The following is a 23,769-nucleotide window of genomic DNA, read 5'->3' as shown; positions in this document are numbered from 1 at the left end:
TGGAGAAATCACGAGAGCGATGAGATGAAAAGTTAAACCTAATAGAGGCTAACTTTCAGAAGGATCCTGTACTTTACTCGGATACAAGAAACAAGTATGAGATTCTGGCTAAGTTGCTATGGGTGGGGGATCTGGACCTAGTGATGAATTTGCCAACATTTTACCACACTTCAGCCAAGTGGATTCATCGGTACCTGTGTCGTCCGGAAAGAAGTCAAGAAGGAATACTCACGTAGCATGTGTAAACTGTTCAAAATGGCACGTCTCCTGTGAAGCTAAGAGACCTTGTCACAGATGCGTGGTCAAGGGCTTAGGATCTACTTGTGTAGACGCCCCCAGAAAGAAGAGTAAATATTTAGCTGGTATACCGGATGCATCTTTAATAAGATCAGTTCACAGAGATAATGGATCTCAAGCAAACAACAGTTCCCCTGATAATGCCGGCGTGAGCCATCATCAAGAACAGCAAAACTTCCGAGACCCTCAACATATTGTTCACAAATCAAAATTTTTATCCAATGCTGCAGATTCTGAATATTCCATTTTATCGCATATCATTAATCAAGACACGCTGGTGAATAAGATTCCAATAGATTTACTTTACTCTGGAAAGCCTAATGATAATGATGCTGAAGCTGCTGCTGCTGTCGCAGCAAAAGAGGCAGCTAACGTCGATCTGAGTAGTCCCAAGGTGGATGTAGGCCCGTCCAACACGGCGATGTCATCGACAGATGTATATTCAATGCTTTTAGGACCAAATTCACGAGAAATCGTAGCGTCTCGAATAGATCTGTTTCAAAACCATTTCCCTCTGACGCCAGTAGAATCACAATACCACTCACTATCGTTTAAAAGACTTCCCACTCAAGACAGGAGCGGATCGCCCAAGTTCAATGCATCTATTAATCAGTACTATTTGAACAAGGAAATCTCAATGCTTCCTGAAGTGATCAATGCGGCAATGAGGCAGCAACGATCCGTTGGCGATAAATCGGTATCATTTGCACTTGAGTGTGTTTCGCCAGATGCATATCAGCTAAGCGGTAATTCAGAATGGAGACATTCACTACGCTATTCGACCTCAATGGAGATTTACCAATTGATCAATGAACCATTTTCACATACCACAGGATTTCATCATTTATACACCTATTTGAGGAAGAGATTCAACAGGAAGGATTTAATTGAGATGAGCGGATGCCTTGCAGAATTTAGGCCAATCTTTATCGCGTGTACTGCATCTTTGACGGAGCAAGATATGATTTTCATGGAACAGTGTTACCAAAGAACGCTTTTAGAATATGCAAAATTTATCGCACAGATTGGCACTCCCACCTGTGTTTGGAGACGTAATGGTCAAATATCTTATGTTAATGAAGAATTCGAAATTTTAAGCGGTTGGAATAAAGAGGAATTGCTCAACAAGATGACTTTTATCGTTGAGATTATGGATGATGAGAGTGTAAGAGACTATTTTAAAACGTTTGCAAAAGTTGCCTATAAAGATTTTAGAGGTTCTGAAAGGATGAAAACTTGTAACCTTTTGACTCCAACAAGAGGTCAGATAATTCCCTGTTGTTGCATGTGGACCCTAAAGAGAGATGTATCTGGATTACCCCTAATGATCTTGGGTAATTTTATGCCGATAATAGCATAGAGAATATATTTTTTACTTTTATTATTATTTTGTTACCTTAATACACTTTACGATAATAAAAAAATAACTACCATTTTTCACTGTCTTAAAATATCTTCGATGAATTTTTTGTAATCCACACCACCATCGCTATCTATTTCCACACCCTTGAGCAGTTCGTTAACTTCTTCATCCGATAGTTTTTCACCAAGTGAAGTCAACATGTATCTAACATCACCAACAGACACTTTACCAGTATTTTCTTTGTCAAAAACTTGGAATGCCTTTATGAAATCTTCCACACGGCCAGAAGTGGTTGCTTCCAATTCCTGCTGGTTTCGTTGAATCAACTCGTGAATTGAATCCAATGACAATTGGTCAGGTGCACCGCCGTTGGTCAATATTTGTTCAGTTTGTTGGTTAGTTGGGTTATAACCAATGGCCCTCAAATAGTCACCAAACAATGGCTTTGGAATGGTACCTTGTCCCTTCTTGTCAAAGAGGGTAAAGATATCCTTGTTGGTTCTAGCAGCAGCAGCAGACATGTAGACGGTAGGAGATTGATAAATTAGGGTATTGGTATTGGATGTCTATAACAATGCTGGAGTTGTAGTTAGTGTTGTGTTTTCTCTTTTTCTTGTTAATTTTGTTGTTTACGTTTCGTCCAGATCAAGAACTGTCCGAGGACACCAGGGTCAATCCCGGACAGTTTTGTGTTACCCGGCGAAGGCTTTCGGCGGCAGATGCCACTCATCAATGCTAACTCATCAGAGCTTGCTCTCCAGTCTTCCTAGTCCTGCAAGTTCTAGAGCATGCTTTGCTACCCCTACAGAGGTCTCAAAACCAGAGCCACCTAGCCCATAAGCATGAACAACAGGTAAACCTTCATGGAGGGATTTGTCCACCCTCGATCCACCTCTCCTTGCAGGCCTAAATCCAACATTGACACGAATAATATCAGAGGTATCTAAATCAGGGAAAACTTTGGAGGCACGGGACAAGATTTTTACCGTATCACTTTCCCTTGGTAACGGATAATCGTCACCAGGTTGCTTAGTACCACCCAAGATATAATGGGTTGCGGATCTTCTGATGACAAAAGTCCAATGACCATCTTTCGACTGATGGGTAATTGTCTTGCGGTTGTAAGGGGTAGGTTGTGTTACATTTAACAACAGAGTTTGACCTCGAATCTTAAAACAGGCGGGATCATAGCTACCGTTGTACTGTAACCCATTAGCCGTGGCATTGAAAATTAGCGAAACGTCAGGGTACAGTTCCTTAATGTACTTCAGGGAAGGCAATGTCAATTTAACGAATTGAAGTTGGATGTTCTGCAATTTGCACAGCTGTTCAATGGCATTCTGCAAGAACTTCAAATATTCTGGCGCATCCAGACAAAATGTCAAATATTCTGCACCGAATTTAACGCCATCGGGTAATTTTTCCAGGACTTTGAATTCCTTAAGAGAGTCTGCATTGTAGCCAGATCCCAATTCCAAATATTCTTTTGAAGGAGCTTCCAAAAAATCCGTACCTTTGCTGAATTTAATGGTAGAATCTGGATTCAAGGCTGCAAATTTCTCGAAAAACTGCTGGGTGACCCTTGTGTAGTTTGCCTCTCTAGCGTCATTTTCCCATGACTCCGGTTTATGAGGGTATGGTCTAAAATGAGCACCTGCCCATGGTGAAGTGTATTCACAAGTAAGCAGATCATGGGGGAAATCTTTGGCAATTATGGTCACCTTTTGAATCTTCGAATTTTGCAAAAGCAATTGATGGGCTATACTTAGCCCAATCACACCAGCACCAGCAACAACTACGTGGGACATCGGGGGGGGGATAAGACTAAGTGAGATGAGATGAGGTTTTGACATATTCTGTGAATGTAATCAGCTTACAAGATTGTCAAGTACCCTCCCCGTTTTGACTCTGCAACCATGGGTAAGCCATACACATAATATCATGTGACCGGCATGATATTGAATAAACCCAAGTATTCCTACCAGCTCAACCCCATTTAATTGATAATTAATCCACTGTCTCCTACTTACCTACCTATCAATACTTTATCGTTACTATTAGTACTTCATCAATCCTCCGGCATGTGACCTGAAAACGCCAAGACTCATGTAATTACCATATTTGGACAGATTACACGAATGATATGGCAGGGTATATGCCAATATATGTGTACATGCCTAGTGACAAGCAATCGCACTAACTTCTATTTCACCTCTTCTCTACTCCTCCAGCAGTTCGACGGCCTTCTTCAGCTGGTTGAGCTCCTTCTCATTGGAGCCTGTCATGCTTTTCAGCAGGTCGTTTACTTTTATAAGGTCGTAGTAATTCTCATAAATTGTATTCTTTATGGAATTATTCGTTTCCGTCTCTTTGCTCAGGAGTCTATTGTGAGTGTGAACTAATTCTTGGAACTTTAACTGTTCAATTGGTTTATCTTCTTGCACATGACTAGACGTTGCATTAGGTTTGGGTTCTGTTCTTTTGTGTTCTTCTGCTTCTTCTGCTTCTTCTTCTAGCCTGTAATACTCCTTTAGCTGGGCTCTTCTCTCCTTGTTAACTTTTGGTAGAGATTTCTTGTGACTTATCTGTTCAGTCATTCCAGTTCGATTTGTTAAGGATTTTTCTGCCTCTTCTTTAGTTTATTCATCGATTGTTTGGCAAAGGGCTTAATCTACAATAAGAACATTTTCGGTCTTGGGAAGAGGCTCTACCAAATTTGCTACAAATACGACAAATACAGGTAATCATCGCCAAGAGAGGAAAGCTTCTGTAAAGGACACAGTAGATTTAGGATAGAGTAGCAAGCGATTTGGAATTTTATTAGTCTCGAGATTCTGAGGATTAGTGCCAGCTATTCATATTGTTTTAAACTAATCTTCAACGGAATTCGTTCCCGGACTTTTAACGACGAGCAAGAAACTGCTACTACAAATACTTGTAACCATATTTCACAAGTCGAGACTGGGAAGGCATTGGCGTTAGAATGGTTCAACAAAAGAATAGGCCGTATCAGGGCAGTTCAACCCCAATGTCTGACAAGCCCATGAGCGATTCACTTCGAGCAGCGCAGGTAATATTTCAAAAACATTCTGACCAACCGGGACAATCGAACTCTACAACTCCTACTAGTGCTGCTGCTAACGGTAATTTGAGTAGTGCTAGTAATATAAGACGTGGTAGCTCTCAGTCAATACCTGCTAAAGTTGCTGCTACTGTGGTTAAGAATAGAACAGTTACACCTCCTCCAAAGAATTCTAGTAGTACAAGTTTTAATCACCATGATTCGCCTCCTCCTCTGAATGAGCAAGCCCATGCAGCTGCTCTTTTGGCCCTTTCTGCCTTAAATTCTGGGAATGACGATGAAAATAATCATCATGGTAATCATACTGGGCCTAGTGAATCTGAGAAACCGATGCCAGCAGCTGCAAAACAAAAGCAGTCCCACTTAATACCAAATCAAAATCTGGCCCATTTGTACAGGGTTCCGTCATCTCGTAACAGTTCGACTGTTAATGTAGCGACTTCGAATCCTAATGGTTCAATAAGTCTAGATGACCTACCGAGGTTAGAAGTTTCGAGAGACGCACACTCACCTATTCATAAGAGTACAGCAACGACACCCTCAAGGCCTAATTTATCGTCAGCTTTAAATGTGAATGGAACTTCAAAGGCTAATACCAATGCCAATAAACAACAGCACACGGAACAGCAATCATTATTATCACCATATGGAAGAAGTCCCACAGAGTCACAAAAGCAACCTTATAGACAACCTGCTGAGCAGGTTAAGCAACAATTAAAAGAGATTCATAAACAACCACAACAAAATTTGCAACAGCATCTGCAACAACATTTACAGTCACCACCAAGACCGCCTTCGGCTCACAGAGTAATGTCTACGCCAATACAGTTACCTCAAAGATCGTTACAAGTACAAACGCCGCAACTGCAGCATCCTCCTCCTCCTGAGGAGCAAACACCGTTACAACCTAACCCTCCGTTAACTCCACATCCTTATTCTTCACCAATAATGTCGCATGATTTCGAGCATCAATCTTTGACGTTGACGCCGGCAAGTCAAAATTCAAACCAACAGCTACAGCAGCAGCAACAGCAGCAGCAACAACCTTCTCCCGGGAGACCAATTTCAAGAACTCTAACTGGTCGCGTACCGCCACCAAGAATTTATTTAAGCTCATCTGGTGACGAAGGAACGACGGATTGTGCAGCTGATAATGAAACAGATGCTACAAGTGAAAGGCCAATTAGAAGAAAGCAAGTACTAAGACGTGATTTAGATGAATCGTCATCCTCATTCATTTCAAGTGATTCGCCAGTTTCTTACGGTTTAGAAAATTCTTCTTGGGAAGATCCAAGACATGCGACAGTGGATACTTTTGGTGACGGATTAGAAAATGATGAAATTGATGACAATAATATTAATGAAGATGATTATGATGATTATGATGATTACGAAGATGATGAGGACGTAGATGATGAAGGTATTGGTGAAGGATATAGTTTGCCGCCCAAGATAACAAGAGTTCCTTGTGATCATTATGATTTTCCAGAGACTGCTTCATTACCAAACATGGATAATATAAGTACTTCGGCATCTACCTACAGTGCTGGTCAAACCTCAGGTGGGCCAATTACAACGAAACCAAAGCGTGTCCAACTAAAACCTGCAGTGCATCATAAAAGTGTTGCTAAGACATCACAACCTCAATCTCAATTACCGCCCCAGTCGCAGCAAACACCACCACCATTGCAATCTCCCACACAACTGCAGCAACAACAACCGAATATCAAATATCAAGGAACGCTACCGGATTTGATTCCCAACCATACAAGAAGGACCAAGATGGAGAAACTGAAGAGTAGAATTTTCGGATCACATAATGGTAGAAGCAAAAATACTAGCCCATTTGATTTCTCCACAGACAGGACAAGTGTCACTTCAGATCCGGAAGGCCATGCAGTCGTGAAGACGAATCAAAATATGAGATTTAAGACTACGATGCGTAAGGACGTTTACGATGGAGCCTATAAGGATGGAAAATATCACGATCAAGGAGATGATGTAAATAAATCTCCTAGACACAGGTACGACTCTGATTCGGATGAAGATAGCGATTCCTCCACGGAGCATAGAGAGGAAAAGCCTAATAGGAATAGAGGTATTGGTATTAGAAAGAAGTTGAAGCACACGGCAGCAGTAGTTCCTTACTCAGATCATTTACTTCACATGGAAAGTCGTCATACACCAAGGACTTTTAATGAGGATAAGCCATGGAAATCCCACAATGACGTTGGTTTCGTTACTTCGCAGGAAAGAAAAAGGTATGAAGGTATGTGGGTCAGTAACAGATGCATGTATTTAGATCTGCTGGATTGGTGGGAGGCCGTCCTAGACGGTGATAACCACGTAAACGTAGATTTACCAGATGATGGTCTTATGTTGAATTTGGTGGTTAAAGACATCTGGAGCAGATCTAACTTGTCAGTGGAATTACTTTTACAAATCTACGAAATGGTGGATTCTCGTAAGGATGGGACTTTGGATAGAAAATCGTTCGTCGTTGGTATGTGGCTCGTTGACCAATGTCTATATGGTAGAAAATTACCAAAGGAAATTGATCAAAAAGTTTGGAGTAGTGTGGACAAATACGCGGTTAGCACAATTAACTCTACTAATTTGAGGAACCTGGACAGGACTAAGAAAAAGCAAATGAGGAAAGAGATAAAAAATATCAAAAGGGATATTAAAAATGTACATTTATGAACTTTGATTTTTTTACTGTCAGCCATGCATTATTATCAATGTTATATTATTTTATAGACTACTGAGCTTTCAATACAGCCTTAGTTCTCACACTTTATGCTCCGAGGAGATCCAGTATCGGATATTAAGCTGCTCATCCATCGGTATATCGGTATATCTTATTAAGCCGCTATTACATTTTTCATCACGTGGTAGAACCCTGTGGAAGCTCGAGATATCCGAGATCAAATGAACTCAGATTACATGTATATATAAATATATACATTGTGTACATATGCAATACAAGTGAGAGGTACTCTAGCTTAGGCTGCTGCTATTGGTATTTCCGTTCTGTCGCATTATTGGTTAGGCATTTGCAAGCTAAATCTTTTGAATCGTAGTTATCTAAAGGGTTCCAAATAAAATGGCCATGTTTAAGGTATTTGGGGCCTTTACTAGTAGAGGACGTCCTGCTGCCGAGCTGCAGCAAGATGAAAAGACCAAGTTCATTCTGAAGCAAGCTTATGATTTCGAGGTGGCTCTCAAGGCTATGGATTTGGTTCTTGATGATAGGGTTGAAGAAGGTTTACAACTTCTCAAAAACAATGAACCTGTATCTGGTTCAGACCAGACAATTACTGTACTTGCTAGGGGTGTAATAGAATTTTTAGAAGCTACTTTGGGGTTTGAAGGAGAAGCTATGAGGAGAGCTGCGAATACTTTGGCTAAAGCTGAACAATTGTCATTGAAAAGTAGACAACATGCCCAGAAGATGAACATCAACAGTAGCTCTTTTTACCCCCCAGGCACTGTCTATGCAGTAACCTATACCGAATCCTGCCTTTTACACGCGCTTGTTATGTTGTTTAGCGAAAGCATGGTGGAGGCGGCTAAGGCATTGTTGAAATTAAGAAAAGCTTATAGTATGTTGCAAGAGATTTTTGATGCCATAAAGAAAGCAGAAAAATTGAGGACTAAAGATGGCGGATTGGGCCAAAATGGTTCGCAGACAAGTTTTGCGTCAGGAAATTCTGATTTCACCTCCTTGGATATTCCTTACAAGCTGTCACCAAAGGAGCAAGAAGATCGTGAGCTTTTGGACTATGCTGCTCAAGTGCAAAAAATGAGAGAGAAAAGAATTTGTGGTGCTCATATTGGCAATTCGCCTGCTGTGAACAGATTGAGATCCGAGCTAGGATTAAACGCTATGAAGAGCCTTGCGAAGGAAGAAAAAGAAGAGTATGTGGTTCTTTCCCAAGATTTGGAAGTGGGACAAGCTACAATAGACGAATTTATTCTATCAGGTGTCAATTTATGTTTTGGTATATTGCAAGTCGTATTGTCCCTAATCCCTCCTGCTATTGGTGCAGTTCTGTCCATTGTCGGATTTCACGGTTCAAGGGAGGAAGGTTTAAGACTTGTTTGGAGATCTACTAAGTACAGGAATGTACATGGCTGTATTGGTTTACAGGCCTTGATGTTTTACTACGATGGACCATTCCAATTTACCGATGTGGATTTTGATATTCCTCTAGCAACTTCCGTGAAACCTGGTGAGAAAGGTGAGATGGATGGGCCAACGCTATTGCATCCGGGAAAAATCTTGGAAAACTCTCTTTTGCAATCCAGGGCATTCTTTCCGAACAGTGCACTTTGGCTTTTAAATGAAGCTAGAATGCTGGCCACAAATGGTAGGTTATCGGATGCGGTAGATTTGATGGATTCCATCGATGTTGACAAAATTCAGATGAGACAGGTTAAATCGTTGCTAATCTTTGATCGCGCGATTATTTTGTCACAAATGCACAGTTACGAGAGAGCCGCTGAGGATTTGCTATCTTTGCTCAAGATTAGCGATTGGTCTCATGCCTTTTACACTTATTATGCAGGTGCTTGTTATTTGGAGAGTTGGAGAATGTGTCAACTTGGCCTTAAAAACAGTGAAAGAGCAGAATTCTGTAAGAAAAGAGCAAGAGAGTTGATCTTTAATGCACCAGACTTACTGGGTAAAAAGACTTTTAAATCAAAAAATTTACCGCTAGATAGATTCATGTTGAGAAAAGTGGAACAATTTCGCCAAATGCAAAGCCAATTGAAATTATCTGATCCGTTAGATGCTATTGCAACTTCGCCCGTTCATGAAATCGCATATTTTTACAACGGTTACAACAGAATGACCCAAAAAGAATTGAAAATATCACAACAACTGATGACAGAGTACCATAATCCAGCAGTAGACCATAAAAATGTAGACCAAGAAATGATCAGAACTTTTCTATTTTCACTAGTACTTCGTAGATTGGGTGAAGTTAAACAAGGTTCTGAGCTTTTGGACAAAGAGGTATTACCACATTTCTTCTTGCTACAGAATGGTAAAGTGAAGTATGTTAAAAAACATGAGGACCCATGGTTATATCCAGCGGCACTCTACGAGCGTGCACTTTTCTCGTGGAAATTGAAGAACATGAAGGGATTACCAGAATGCAAAGAATGGCTTGTAAGAGCTCAAAATTATTCTGTGGATTACGAATTGAGCACGCGTATAGAAATGAAGATTAAGGCAGCTCTAGACAGGGTCGAACATTCACTTTACCCCAGTTGATTTGAATCAAAATGTAGCCTATTTTATATAGTTATGTACTTACGAGGGACGGAACAAACATCATGGTCAAAATTGTTTACCAAGGAATTTCGGATGGGTTTATAATAAGAGTTACTATGGTATCTATTTCTTTCTCTATTCTTCTTATCTCTTGTGAAGCGGGTCCTTTTTCAGTATGGTTAGTATCGCTATCAGGACCAGAACCAAGTTTCAACTAGTATTAACAGGGTTTTTGAACGAAGAACAAGAACTATTCAACTTTACGTTGTGTAAAAGAAAATAAAGTCATATGCATCGTTGAGAATAAGTGTTAGTGGTAGTAATATGACTGATCTAGAAAGTGATGATAGCCTTTTGTTAGAATTTGAAGACGATGATAGTGAAAGTATCAGTAATATTGATGCTCCTACCGATAGTAAAGCTACACATCTAGATTCCGATTTTGCAAATATACCACCACATAATGTCGATACAGATGATTCTGAATTCGATATAGATGAGAGTCAGTTTAGTGAAGATGATTTAGAGGATGATTACTTGGTTTTTCCCATTAAGAAGACTACAAAGGATTTGTTGGATGAAGATAGTTTACCTAGTTTGAAATACGAATGCTTGACCACTCAAGAAATCTTCGATAGCATGAAAAGACGTGTGCATCATTTGCAGCCGGTTTTCTCACTACCACCACAGGATATTTTGATCCTTATGCAACGTTACGATTGGAATGAAGAGCGACTGTTAGAGGAATGGACTGAAAAGATGGATAATCTTTTGATAGAATCGGGTTTAAACACATCAGGAGAATCCGATGGTCGTGGTGTTAAAAATGGTAAGGAATTTTTCTGCCCCATATGTTGTGAGGAAATATTGACGGAGACTTTTTCATTAGAATGTGGGCATGAGTATTGTATTGATTGTTACAGACATTATATCAAGGATAGACTTAACCATGGTAAAATCATTACTTGCATGGATTGTTCTTTAGCTCTGAAAAATGAAGATATTGATCAGATCATGGGTGGTGCATCAAGTGTTAAATTGATGGATTCTTCTATTAAAAGTTTTATTAGAAAGCATAGTAATAGTTATAAATGGTGTCCCTACACAGATTGTAAATGTATTATCCATTTGAAAGACACTTTATCCTTACAGGAATATAGTCGACTGCATGCATCAAGATTTGTTACTTGCAGTATGGGTCACAGCTTTTGCTTTGGATGTGGATTTGAAATACATGCACCTGCCGATTGTAGAGTTACAGATCAGTGGGTCAAAAAGGCAAGATTAGAGTGTGAAAATTTGAATTGGGTCCTTTCTCATACGAAGGAATGTCCTCGATGCTCGGTTAATATTGAAAAGAATGGTGGTTGTAACCACATGGTTTGTTCCAGCTGTAGACATGAATTCTGTTGGATATGTGGAGGCGATTGGGCACCTCATGGTAGTAGTTTTTATCAATGTGCCATCTACAAAAATGAGGATAAGAATAAATTAGTAGCAGACACCCCAAAGAAAACTTTACGAAGGTATGCTTTCTTTTACAAGATGTTTACAGAACATGAGGTATCTGCTAAATTGGATTGGAAATTAGGTGAAACTGTTGGCTTTAAAGTTAAAGGTCTTCAGGAAAAGATTGGAGTCTCTTGGATTGAGGGCCAATTTTTGACAGAAAGTTTAAAGACATTAAATGAGGGTCGTACCGCCCTCAAATGGTCTTTTGCAGTAGCATACTATTCTGATCCCTCGCATAATTTGACCAAAATATTTATAGACAACCAAGGTCTGCTTTCCAATGCTGTTGAAAGTTTGTCAGAATTATTACAAATTAAGAGTCCGGAAGTTATAATGAAGAGAAGGACTGAATTTTACAATAAGGCTGGTTATGTGAAGAATAGGACTAAAGCCCTGTTGGAATGTGGTAGAGATTTGTTACGCAAGGGAATATCCAAGGCGAGGGAGTGAGTTGTTTATTAATATGATTATTATTATTATAGTACAGGGTTTGGTTTTGGTTTTATTTTTTGTCATTTTTCCTTGATGTATTATGTAGTTCTTGTAATATTTTGTGTTTTTCCTTTTACGTTTTGACTTTATCTCTTTATTCATGTTCGTGTGCAAGTTCATCTGAATCTATCGTTCAGTAGTCTCTCAGCTCCAACTTCTTCGTACTCTCTTTTACCCACCCATAATTGGTGGAAACTACCTAAACTTGTCAGTATACTACCTCCAAGCCATGATTGATACTGTCTTTCTCTTAAATGACCTGTGGTTAAAACTCTGAATTTTAGAGCAGGCAATTTTTTGGTTAGTTCATTCATTAGTCTGTCGCTGAAGCCTGGTACAGATGAACTGCCACCTGTTAGTACAATGTTATGGGCTAATGTGGCTCTTAAATCAACATCTGCACTTGTTATAGAGGAGTGGACTAAATCTGATATACCAGCAAGTTCACTAGATTCTGAATCTTCCATAGGTCTTTTACCATGTTCATTCGTAGTTTCCGAAGTAGATGCCTGATCTTCCCCACTGGGAGTCTCCTCACCATTGGGCTTCTCTGGTTTACTACCACTGGGTTTGTTTCTTTTCAAAGGAACGTAATCATTGTGCCAAGTCTCCACAATACCGTCTTTAGAAACTGGCCAACCCTCAGGTATATCTTCACTTTGGGGATAAAATAATTGTTCTGCAAAGCCGTATCGAGAAGGGTTGTCAAATACGATCTCTTCTGTCCATGGAGCTTCAATTGACCTTTTAGCGGTCGATTCTAACTCTGGTTTGAATTTGTCTAAAGTTGTGGGGGCTATTTGACACAGAGTCTCTTTACACTCTTGGAAAAACCCACGTTCATTGGCAAAGTTGTAAAGAGATGGGTCTATATTAAATTCGAAATTTTTCTTCTTGAATTCTGGTCTTCTTTGGGCAATTTCGAACAAAGGTATAATTTCTCTAGGTTGTAAATATTTGCCAATCAACTGATCCACGAATTTACCTGAAATAAAGTTTCTTCTTGTGCTTCTTGAAAGAGTCATACCATCTACCACAGGGCTTGAGCTTGCAGTATCGTGTCCCACATCAACCACTAGGCAATTTGGTCTACCCGTGGCAAAGGAAACACATGTAGGTGTAGATGAAATGTAACAAGCTTCAAAATCCAAGGTCTCCAGTAAAACTTCGAGCGATTTGGTCTTATTTTCCATGGTATTCCAAATCGACTCTGTCATTAGTGCTGGAACACCTTTATTGGATTCAAGATGAAGTACATTCCTCAATGCCCAGTCCCACTGTTCCTGAGCTGCATCCCAATCTACCACCAGACCGTTCTCCACTATAGGTTTAATCTCGTAATCCGGTCTTGGGAACGTCAATGACTGCTCTGCAAACACTTTAGGTTTTGATTTTTCATCGTCACCATCTGCATTCTCATTAGTTTTGTGATGGCCATAACAAGAGGGAAGGATGGCCTGTGGACAATCAGTACCGGAATAACCAATGTTTGTAGTGAAAGAACCGGGGTCAATGACTACAGCTGTAATTTCATCACCTCCATAAACTTGTAATGCTGGATTTGACATGGTTGTGATGCCCTTTTTCGCTTTTATGTCAATCCTATGTATATAGTTGTAATGTCTAGATAGAACTTAAACACTTCGGCCGTGCTATTAAAGTAGTTGTAATTGTTAGGAATCGATAATTAAGATGAATACATAAAAGAAAATTTTCTAATTTTCTATTATCATGATTTCTTTCTCTTTATTTACACTTTAAATTTTTAAGTTCATATGCCTCCTTTCATAGCGTCCTGACTTCGTTGTCCAGGACTGAGATCAAAGATTCTACTTCTAGCCTTTTTCTTGCTTGGACGATCCAGTCCTTGCAGAGCACATGAGGCCAACCCTTCAAAGCTAAAACTTCTTCCACAGCTTCATCCAATTTGGAGAGTCTCAATCTCTCGCTTACCTTGGCATAAACATTGTCTAAATCTTCATTTATGGGTGATGAGCCTTGCTTTGTAAAGAGGAAGAATGAGAAAAATTTGGCAAATGTGTGGCCCATGATACCTGCATTGGGAGGTAAAAGAGATGCAGTCTTGAAATCTGATTCAAGTAGGTTCCATCTGTTGTAGAGCTGCTCAGTGGATAAAATCTCTTTCTCAGATGCCAATTCGTTCAATTCATTTAATGCCACTGTTAAAAGTGCAGGTTTCACGTCCTTTGAATGGCAACAAGGTTTTGGCAATCCAGGAATAATGTCAGCCAAAGTGTTTAATTTTTGCAAGTCTCGATCAATCTTAATGCTAGCATTTTTTGGTGAATTAATCTTATTTTTCAATTCATCTAATGCCAAAGTCAGTTGAGTGATAGCTTCACTCTTCATCAAAAATTTATTGACGCCATCGACAGATTTAGTCAAATTGTTCACGGCTTCATCTAATTCTTGTAAATGAGCCAATTTTCCATTTCTTTCGGAGTCTATCTTTTCGCTGATGATTTTGTTAAATTCTTTGACTTGTGTGATGGACAAAAGTGCCACTTCATTAGCGTGCTTAGCTAGTAGAGTTTGTTCGTTGGCCTTCAAATCTGCAGCTAACTGCTTCTGGGTACGTTGTTCCAATTCAGCCCTGAAGTTACTAAATTCGTTGAGGAATCTGTCAGTTAATTCAATTTCCTTTTGTTTCAACTCTTCTTCATACTTGTTACCTGCACCTTCTAAAGCAGCATCAGTCTTTGTGTTAATGCCAGTAGTTAGAGCTGATTCGAAATTCTGTTCAAATTCAAGGATTTTCATGGCAAGAGCATCATGGGCCTCTAAAACAGCAGTAGCTTGAGGTTCTGGTAACATGATGTTTTGCTGGTTGATAGTATCGATAGTGCCGTTGAATTCCGCGATAATTTCTTTGAATCTGAGGGCCTCAGGAGAGCCATCTTCAGTAGGTGCTCTTAATGGTTGCAATTTCAATAATTCCATAGACACTTTAACCTTTGGTAAGTTAGCCTTGTCATTAAGATTATCTGCTTCTCTGTCCTTAGGATCCACATTTTTAGCAATTACACCTCCATGTGGGACTTTAGAAGTTCTACTGGCGAGGATTTCACCAAACTTCGATTTCAGTTCATCTAGAGTCAATGGAGAATAAGCTGCAGAGTACCATGTGGATTCGAAGAAATCTACCAATTCTTCACCATAAGGAACATGTTCAGTGAAAATTGCACCACATGCATCATTAAATTCACTTAATACTAGACCAGTAGCATAAAACAATGTGACGGACAATGTGACTCTGGTGAAAAACCTACGAATTGGATGCACTCTGTTTGTCTTTGTTTGTTGGGAAGTTTGTGAAGCAGCAGTAGCTAACCTTCTAGTAACTGGGACTCTTAAGAGACGGGGGGTGGATCTTAACATGGGGGAAAGGGTTAAACGTGAAAAATTGACTAAGGCTCAATTCAAAGCCCTCGAAAGCTCGATTACTGATGACTATTTGAATGTTTTTTAGTGATTGTCAATTGTGTGCAAAATTTCAAGCTATGATAGATGAACCGAACAAATAGCACTTTGAGCACGAGGAAGACATGATTGGCTACTGGTCAGGTGAAGCATAGAGGAACCAACTTAAAGGCCCATAAAGGCCAATTTTACGCTCCTTTGAATCGTATAGATGAAATCTGAATGCCTATTTTCTCCCAATGTAGCTTTGATGGCCTCTTGGTTCGACGCGGTGCGTTTTATTTGCACTCAGAGATGGATAATGGAGGGTTCAGCAGACTTAAAATCCTTGTTAACTTTGTTGAAGGTGTCTTGATTGAAATTTGCATTGATTTGCATTATTTGGATTGTACCTGAAGCGTGTATTCTCTGCTTATGCCTATCATTGGGACTCAATGGCCAATCAATATTCGCTGAACGAGGAAAATTTGACATTTGACGTAGCTTGATGAGATTTCCATAGATTCCTGAGAAGCTCAATGAGCTTAATGTAGCTTGTGGAGGCCACCGGCAGTTTCTTAAGCGGCTTGCAAAGCTGCGATGTACATGCTTACAGGTGGGCGGTTATTGACGTAAAATCAACAAGAATCGTTCTTTAGTAATACACAGATCACATATCTCTAATCCATAGTCCCAGTACATCGTTGTTATATCATCCTTGTGATCTAACTCGTTTACAGCGGCTGATCCATTCGACGTCGCAAGAATTCGTGGTGAGTAGCAGATACAGTGTTAGTGGCGGATTCCAAAACATTATCAGCAGTCATAAAGAACCTTCACCGCATGTGCTCCATACCCCTGCTCTCACATCTTCTCGAAGCCTTCCTCAGGACACATCTTCTTGTCCATTCTTCTGCATCCGGTGGACACCTTATATATGTCCTGTAAACCGAACGGTCAAGAACAGGCTACACTATTGGTATTCTGATAGGCCATTCAGCACATTAAGTGACTTCTCATTACTTGTTATCCTCCTATTTCTGTTTCTTGTGTTTTCGCATGGTATATATGGTTTAAAGACCCCTATAGGATTGAAGATTTAAACACTTACAACTCTTTACAAACGACAGCTCAAGTCAAATTAAGAAGAAAGCATTTCAAATGTTACAGTTTAAGCTAGTTCTATTAGGTGATTCCTCAGTTGGTAAATCTTCTATCGTCCACAGATTCGTAAAGGACAGTTTTGATGAATTTAGAGAGAGTACTATTGGTGCTGCGTTCTTATCACAGACCATCAAGATTGAGGACAAAGGCAGCCAACAAGAGGTCGTGATAAAGTTTGAGATCTGGGATACCGCAGGTCAAGAGAGGTACAAGTCATTGGCTCCTATGTACTATAGGAATGCCAACGCTGCCTTGGTGGTGTACGATGTTACTCAGCAGGATTCTTTGGCTAAGGCGCAGGGATGGGTCAATGAATTAAAGACAAAAGTTGGTGAAGACGATTTAGTAATTTGTCTAGTGGGTAACAAGTTGGATTTATGTACTGAGGAAGGAGAGAGTTCAAGTAAACCAAAAGCGGTGGAGAGTTCAGACGCTGAAGGTTATGCAAACGAACAAGGCCTACTATTCCATGAAGTTAGTGCAAAGACCGGTGAAGGTGTGAAGCAGGTATTCCAGAGCATCGGTGAAAAACTGTACGAATTCAAGAAGCACGAATTGGCAAATTCTAAAGGTCGTCAAGGAGCGGGTGGTGACACCGTTAACGTTCAACTACAGAGGCCTTCAACAAACGATGCGACATCTTGCTGTGGATAAAGGTACGATGTATAGAGAATAACAGTAAAAACTGATAATTATGATAATAATAAAGATAATAAAAAAAAAAGAGATATAGCCTAGCTTTATACAGCGGTAGTGTTGATTTTATATTTGAAGTCTTTAATCTACATACATATTGAAAACACACAACGTCACAACTTCAGAGTAATTGAAAAAATATTAACTCATCGTTTCATTTCAAACCTTTCAAAACCTGTTCGATAGCGTTTTCAACAGATTCTTTGGTTCCCTTGATGTAAACTACGTCGTTAACTTTATCGGTCTTTCTAGGAACGTTGATAACTGCACCTGTAGCATCTCTGATCTTTTTGATGTTAGAACCACCTGGTCCAACAATTTTGTTGAATTTGGAGGGATCAGAGGACCAAACGTATCCAGTAGAATTAGCTTTACCACCTAATTCAATTCTCTTTTCGATGGCTTCAATGGCCTTCTTTAAAGATTCTTGTTTCTTTGTCTCATCAACGGCTTTCTTGTTTTTGTCGTCACTCTTCGATGATTCATCTGCCAATAATTCGTCCACGTCAAAATCTTCATAGATTAATCTCCAAGAAATCTTTTCAGCATTGCCATCCACAGCAGGAGCGTCCGATTCTTCAATGGTGGTCTTGATCTTTTCTTCAGCGGTACCACGAACTCTGTCCACAGGGATATTCAATGGCTTACGAACCAACTTAGTAGCTTTTCTACCTTGGTTACCGTGTTTGACATTGATGGAGTAATCAAGTCTTAACGATTGGATAAAAGCACCACGTTCAGCAACAAATTCGTGCAATTCGGCAGGAACAAATAGTTCGTGGTCGAAATTGTCTCTGATGATTTCAGTCAAAATCTTAGATTCTGCCTTTTCCACATTTTCCGGTAACCCAGTAAGAACAACTTTACCGTTTTCACCCTTGTTGGGGACGTGCAATTGAACGTAAAAGTCACTCTCTAATTGACGGCGAACGAATCCACCAGGACCAATCAAAGCACCTTGTTTATCTTGAGGAATGTCCAATTCCTTGTTAATACTCTTCTCGCCTTCTTCCACGATCTTATTGATCTCTTTGGTGACAGCTTCAACGAATTTCTTTGGACCTTCCACTTTAATTACCGAAGTTTCAGAGTCAGCATTGGGTACATCAACGGTTCTGTTTCTCACACCTTCACCACCAGCCTTGCTGATGATTTCCTTCAAAGTGTGACCACCAGCACCAACAATGGTCTTGTGGTATTTACGGTCCACATCCAAAGTGGTCCTGGTAAAATCAGAAGCCTCTTGAACGATAGAATTGACCTTAGCTTGGGCATCCTTAATGGCTTGTCTGTTACCAGTGATTTCCAATTGAACTTTACCGGATTCCTGCACAGATGGATCAGTAGTCTTTTGCAAGAAATCTAATTCTACACCGAAATCAGCTCTAATGTCGTTAATCATATCACCGTTCTTACCAATAACTCTAGCCACGTGTTCAGCTGGAACATCCATGGTCATCTTGTGGCCATTTTCCATTTCGAAATCCAATAAAGATTTCAATTCTTCGTAAGCCTTGGTAACACCACGGGATGGACCTCTGATGGTAACATTATCCTCACCCTTGGGGAAAAAGATACGGACATTGTATTTGTCTTGTAAACGGTTACGGTAGGCACCTTGAGGTCCCATCAAGTTACGGTGAAATTTTTGAGCCACAAACAATTCCTTGGTAATGATGTCTGCCCATTTCTTTGCTTCTTGTTGAATGTAAATCTTGGCACGTTCAACGTTGTATTGAACACCCGTTACTGTGACTTCAACAGTTTTACCGTTACTAGATTCAGATGGAACATCAACGTTAACGTCAAATTTTTCACGTAATTGCTGGGTATTGGAACCTTTGACACCAATTAATCTTGAGACGGAATTAACAGATACTTCCACAGAGTCCTTGAATTTACGGTCAGAAGTAGCAACAGCACTTTCAAGGGCTTTTTTAGCTAGCTTGACTGCTTTATCACTACCTCTCAAAGTCAATTGTGATTTTTCTGGAGTGTGTAGTTTGAGTTGGAGGTTGTTACCTTCTTGATTCACTTCTTCAAGGATCAACTGTAAAGTGACACCCTTTGATAACATAGAATCTTGTCTTGAAGATTCTAGATCGATGACTTGTGTAGCCAAATTGGATTGTTTGGTACGAATAGAATCTAGAGTGGCATTGATTTGAGCCAAGGATTCTTTAATCTCTTCTGGAGAAGGTTTGAAGTCCTCATTGGAGACACGAGCCACCAATAAAATGGTATCATCACCAGGGTAAAAGTCACCGAATTGAACAAAACCGGCGGTTTCTTCTGAACCCAAAAGGACATGTTTGATGTCCTTGTGGAACAATTCGTAGTCCAAATCGCTAACAGTTAAAGTGTCAAAAGGTGCAATTTCATTAACTAAACCGATCAGTTCTTTACGAACACCTTTAATTTCATCAGTCTTACTAGATTTGCCGCTAATGTAGACGTGAACAGAATCAGCTTTAGTTAGCTGTTCAGGTTGAGGCAGAACGATCTTAATTTCTGGGTGAGCATCTTGAATTTGTTTTAAAACGTTGTACTTGTTGAAATAAAGAACCAAATTCTTAGCGTGCTGCAAATTTTTACTGTGGGCCTTAGAGATGTCCAAAGCGTCCACTGCAAAAGTTGTGGAAGAGGATCTTGCATGGGCGATTGCTTGTGGAACTTTCTCTCTGTGTCCCAAGAAACTCACCAAGGAATCATCATGGAAGTTGACCACGACATTAAATTGGTCCTTAATTTCTTTGGTATCGATTAAAAATTGGAACTTTTCAGGAATCTTGACTTGTTCTTCCTTTAATTGAGATTCCAACTCTTGGAAATAAGATTGTAGTTTTGATTTAGCCAATTTAACATCTTCACGAGGCCCCGAAACTACAACATCTTTGTTGTTTTCAATCGACAACTTAACGCTTTCTAATGGTAAATGTGCCAAGTCGATGAAAGGTAACAACGTGGAGTTATTCACTGTTACGAGGATGGAACTGTTTTTGGTTTCTTCCTTAACGATTGACATGATCTTGTCCTTTGCCAATTTGACAGAATCCACATCACCATGGATGGACACGTCAGCCATTTCATCACCCAAGTCTTCGTCTACAACATCAGGATTGTTCTCTCTGGCGACGTTAATCTTGACATCAAACTTTTCTTGAATCTCTCTAATGTTTCTACCACCTGATCCAATGATTGCGGCTTTAGCCCTAGATGGAACTTGTACTACATCTGTCACTGGTTTAGTCAGCTTCTTAACCAATTCACGTCTACCAGCGTTAACATTAGCAGGTAACCCACTGATTAAGAAAGTACGTGATGTTTTTGAAAGTGTTGATTCTACAGACACGTCATGATTTTGTTTCACAGATTGCACAATCCTTGAAAATTCAGGTTTGGTGATTGACAATTGTGACTGTAGATCAAGTGTAAAAGCCTCTTGGATAGTCCTTGATCTAATAGGCTTTGATGCGCCTTGAGATACCACATTGGGGGTTGCAACTTGTGGTACAACATTGGGTTTAACGTTGGGACCCCAAGCGACTTTCTTATTGCTAAAACCTGCATTGGATCCCAACGAGGGTAAATCCTTCAGTGATGGCAATTGGGAATCCACAGAAGTTGGTGGCGTCTCTTCGTATTTGGACATGCTTAAAATTGAGATTACAATTGACGAAGACCTTCTTAGAGGACTACCTTTGTTGTTTGAAGATGACAGTATGTTAAAATTTTCCTTAAGTTAAAAGTAAAAGAGAAGATCCTATTCTAACACACAACCAACAAATTATAAACATAAAAACATATAGAAAAAATAACTATAGTAAAATCCTACAAAACTTTAAAAACGCCATTATAAGGTTGGGAGAACGTTCTGAGAGAAATCTCCAATGAAGTTACCAGCTGGGTTATAGTTGCAAATGATGTACTTACCAACGGAACCACCACATTGCTTACTACCACAACCGACCTTAGTAGAAGACTTCCAGACCAATTGAGTAAAGTGACCAGTTGATTCGGAGAAGACTGGGTCACTGAAGCTGTACTTCTTAATTTCATCGTACCAAGCATCGATAGTACCTTCATCGTCATAACCGACAGCCAAGTTTTCACCGTATGGACCATTAGAATGGACCAAATCACCAGAACAGTCGTATTTATCAGCGTAGTTTTGAGCGTAGTTGGCCAATTCATCATCCCATTCCAATGAGCCAGTAGATTGATGCTGAGAACGCTTGTCATTGTGGCGATCAACCATCGTGTTTTGGAAATCGGAAGAACCAGAACTGGATGGTGCAGCGGATGAGGAAGCACTTGATGGTGCAGCGGATGAAGCACTTGATGGTGCTTGGCTAGAGGAAGATGGGCTCAAGGTGGTAGTAGCTGCACTTGAAGTAGAAGCTGGTGCAGAAGATGAGGATGAGGAAGAAGCAGAAGCGAAAGCAGCGTTTGGAACTTGAGATACTGATGGAGTGGCAGAAGCAGAAGCAGAAGTAGAAGATGGTTCAGAAAAAGATTGAGCAGCAACTGATCCGGAGGTGGATGGAGCAGGAGCTGATTCGGAACTGGATGGAGCTGCTGAGCCGGAACTGGAAGAAGATCCAGAAGTGGATGGAGCTGCTGAGCCGGAGGTGGAAGCAGGAGATCCGGCAGTTTCAGTTATCACGGTAACTGATCCACTTGCAGGTGTGCTAGAAGATTCAGTGGCTTGGCTACCAGAAGGAGTAGCAGGGACTGCAACAACTGATGAACTGATTTGGTTGGAAACGGAAGTTGGTTGAGCACCACCTTCAGTGACAAAAGTAGTTCTTGTTTGACCATTTTCCACGTAAAGGATACCTTGCACCGATACAAGAGCATCTGCGTGGACGTGGTTAGTCACAGTAACGACAGCAGCGTTGGCAAGGCCTAATGAGGCGACAATTGCAGGTAAAAAGAGCATCTCTCAACGATAATTAGCGTTTAGCACTGGTAGTAAGGAATGGACCGTTTAATTGGCGGGGAGGTAGAGACGACTGGTAGACAGAATAAAAGTCTAGTTGATCGATCTAAAGGAATGGATAGGTTTCTTTGGTTTTATAGTACCTGCCAAACACGAATTGAAAGATAAAATGTGAACAAGATTCAAACACCAATTTTGTAGAGCCAGGAAAAAAATCGTAGTTTTGACGGAGTTGGATCTTTAATTTATGTGATGAAATCGCTGGAGCTCCTGGATCTCAGATCGATCGATTTGGCAAGAGGTTTCGTGGGTGTTTTACTCAATGAGGTTGGCGTGGTGTTTACATACTGTTTTGAGAAAAGGCCAAGAAAAGTAAAATGAAGGGGTCAAACTAAGCGAAAAAAAGAAAGATGAAGCAATTCTGAGCATAACGTATTGTGCATTGCGTGTATATAGAGAAGAAAACTCGATGCTTGTAGTACGGTACGTTGTGTTATAGCTATCTTTTCTAGATGGATCTTGCAAACCATTGATTAGTCTTATTTTGCTATTTTGCTGTTTTACAGTCTTTCAAGTGATTTACAGAACATCTCGAACTTTTTCTTCCATACGGAAAAAAAAATCGTGTCGGTAAATACATCAAAAAATTGGGAAAATGTTCCATATTATTGATATCGGCCGGCAGCTTTTAGAGGGCGATGTAATGGCATAATTTTTCAGGGTCCATAGTGTCTTGTGTGGGGCATGCGAGAGGAAGCTTGAGTTCGAACTATGCAAAGCATGGTTCGAATTCCTTTTTGAAAGCTGCGTTTGTTTCAGCTGTTGTTTCAAACCCTTCCTTACGGGGTCCTGGCCAAGAAAGGATATGTTAAGAGTTTGAGGAACGAATACAATGGAGATGAAACTTCCATAGTATGTTAGATAAATGTTGATATCGTCTGGGGCGGAGGGGTTCTTCCGTGATTGTAGTCACTCCATGTGCTGGTAAGATAGCCGCAGATGTGAACTAGATTTCTTGCATATCACAACAAGCCTGTGAGCACCGCGAACAGGAACTATTTTGGTTCTTTTTCAAAAGAATGTCTTATGGAGATGCGTGAGATGTGTGACAGACGGAAGTGATTACTGATGGTGTCCGAAGGGTTAAAGGTAAATTATGTATTAAAGGACACAGATATGACCATGTATACCTGTGATCTATTGAGCTGTTTGGCTCATCATTGAATCGAGATATCAGCGGAGGATATGTTCGGAACTGGCACATTCGCAGCATTATTTATTTAAGGCCTAACTATAAGAGTGGCTTTTTCAACACTACAAAACTGTAGTATATGTTAATGAAGCGTTCTAGAAATCTGGATCCAGTAATAACGTCATAGGATGCAAAAATTGCCAAGATAGCTCCGAAAGCAGTCTTTCTGGAAAAGGGTTGTTTGATTGTGAAACGTTCGAAGGATGCATGGGGAGAATTAAACAAGATGTGGTAGCAGATGTGTTTCAACCTAAAAGGGACAAAA

At 40.1% G+C, this 23,769-nt stretch overlaps 12 protein-coding genes across 12 annotated transcripts; 5 read left to right on the top strand and 7 right to left on the bottom strand.

Moving 5' to 3' along the window:
* Window positions 1-118: 118 nt before the first annotated feature.
* Window positions 119-1,657, top strand: ERT1 (Ert1p; the record flags this gene model as incomplete). Its single annotated transcript, XM_002498871.1, has 1 exon — window positions 119-1,657. One exon carries the CDS (start codon window positions 119-121, stop codon window positions 1,655-1,657), a length of 1,539 nt encoding a protein of 512 aa, XP_002498916.1.
* A 77-nt stretch (window positions 1,658-1,734) lies between these two features.
* On the bottom strand, window positions 1,735-2,181 carry MLC1 (Mlc1p; the record flags this gene model as incomplete). The annotated part of the gene is made up of 1 exon (XM_002498870.1): window positions 1,735-2,181. One exon carries the CDS (start codon window positions 2,179-2,181, stop codon window positions 1,735-1,737), a length of 447 nt encoding a protein of 148 aa, XP_002498915.1.
* A 222-nt stretch (window positions 2,182-2,403) lies between these two features.
* ZYRO0G21538g (FAD-dependent oxidoreductase) lies at window positions 2,404-3,513 on the bottom strand (the record flags this gene model as incomplete). The annotated part of the gene is made up of 1 exon (XM_002498869.1): window positions 2,404-3,513. The coding sequence occupies one exon, from the start codon at window positions 3,511-3,513 to the stop codon at window positions 2,404-2,406; it is 1,110 nt and encodes a 369-aa protein (XP_002498914.1).
* Window positions 3,514-3,879: 366 nt separating this feature from the next.
* On the bottom strand, window positions 3,880-4,257 carry VPS51 (Vps51p; the record flags this gene model as incomplete). The annotated part of the gene is made up of 1 exon (XM_002498868.1): window positions 3,880-4,257. One exon carries the CDS (start codon window positions 4,255-4,257, stop codon window positions 3,880-3,882), a length of 378 nt encoding a protein of 125 aa, XP_002498913.1.
* A 386-nt stretch (window positions 4,258-4,643) lies between these two features.
* Window positions 4,644-7,445, top strand: ZYRO0G21494g (uncharacterized protein; the record flags this gene model as incomplete). The annotated part of the gene is made up of 1 exon (XM_002498867.1): window positions 4,644-7,445. One exon carries the CDS (start codon window positions 4,644-4,646, stop codon window positions 7,443-7,445), a length of 2,802 nt encoding a protein of 933 aa, XP_002498912.1.
* Window positions 7,446-7,848: 403 nt separating this feature from the next.
* Window positions 7,849-10,026, top strand: ZYRO0G21472g (uncharacterized protein; the record flags this gene model as incomplete). The annotated part of the gene is made up of 1 exon (XM_002498866.1): window positions 7,849-10,026. One exon carries the CDS (start codon window positions 7,849-7,851, stop codon window positions 10,024-10,026), a length of 2,178 nt encoding a protein of 725 aa, XP_002498911.1.
* Window positions 10,027-10,350: 324 nt separating this feature from the next.
* On the top strand, window positions 10,351-11,988 carry HEL1 (E3 ubiquitin-protein ligase HEL1; the record flags this gene model as incomplete). The annotated part of the gene is made up of 1 exon (XM_002498865.1): window positions 10,351-11,988. One exon carries the CDS (start codon window positions 10,351-10,353, stop codon window positions 11,986-11,988), a length of 1,638 nt encoding a protein of 545 aa, XP_002498910.1.
* Window positions 11,989-12,146: 158 nt separating this feature from the next.
* ARP4 (Arp4p) lies at window positions 12,147-13,598 on the bottom strand (the record flags this gene model as incomplete). Its single annotated transcript, XM_002498864.1, has 1 exon — window positions 12,147-13,598. One exon carries the CDS (start codon window positions 13,596-13,598, stop codon window positions 12,147-12,149), a length of 1,452 nt encoding a protein of 483 aa, XP_002498909.1.
* Window positions 13,599-13,815: 217 nt separating this feature from the next.
* Window positions 13,816-15,429, bottom strand: MIC60 (Mic60p; the record flags this gene model as incomplete). The annotated part of the gene is made up of 1 exon (XM_002498863.1): window positions 13,816-15,429. One exon carries the CDS (start codon window positions 15,427-15,429, stop codon window positions 13,816-13,818), a length of 1,614 nt encoding a protein of 537 aa, XP_002498908.1.
* Window positions 15,430-16,611: 1,182 nt separating this feature from the next.
* On the top strand, window positions 16,612-17,268 carry YPT52 (Rab family GTPase YPT52; the record flags this gene model as incomplete). The annotated part of the gene is made up of 1 exon (XM_002498862.1): window positions 16,612-17,268. One exon carries the CDS (start codon window positions 16,612-16,614, stop codon window positions 17,266-17,268), a length of 657 nt encoding a protein of 218 aa, XP_002498907.1.
* A 196-nt stretch (window positions 17,269-17,464) lies between these two features.
* On the bottom strand, window positions 17,465-20,962 carry SCP160 (Scp160p; the record flags this gene model as incomplete). The annotated part of the gene is made up of 1 exon (XM_002498861.1): window positions 17,465-20,962. One exon carries the CDS (start codon window positions 20,960-20,962, stop codon window positions 17,465-17,467), a length of 3,498 nt encoding a protein of 1,165 aa, XP_002498906.1.
* A 201-nt stretch (window positions 20,963-21,163) lies between these two features.
* ZYRO0G21340g (CAP domain-containing protein) lies at window positions 21,164-22,252 on the bottom strand (the record flags this gene model as incomplete). Its single annotated transcript, XM_002498860.1, has 1 exon — window positions 21,164-22,252. The coding sequence occupies one exon, from the start codon at window positions 22,250-22,252 to the stop codon at window positions 21,164-21,166; it is 1,089 nt and encodes a 362-aa protein (XP_002498905.1).
* Between the last annotated feature and the right edge of the window lie 1,517 nt (window positions 22,253-23,769).

The sequence above is a fragment of the Zygosaccharomyces rouxii genome (genome assembly GCF_000026365.1).
Source record: "Zygosaccharomyces rouxii strain CBS732 chromosome G complete sequence".
NCBI lineage: Eukaryota > Fungi > Ascomycota > Saccharomycetes > Saccharomycetales > Saccharomycetaceae > Zygosaccharomyces > Zygosaccharomyces rouxii.
The sequence above is the reverse complement of the archived record's forward strand: the minus strand, read 5'-3'. Positions and strand labels throughout refer to the sequence as shown.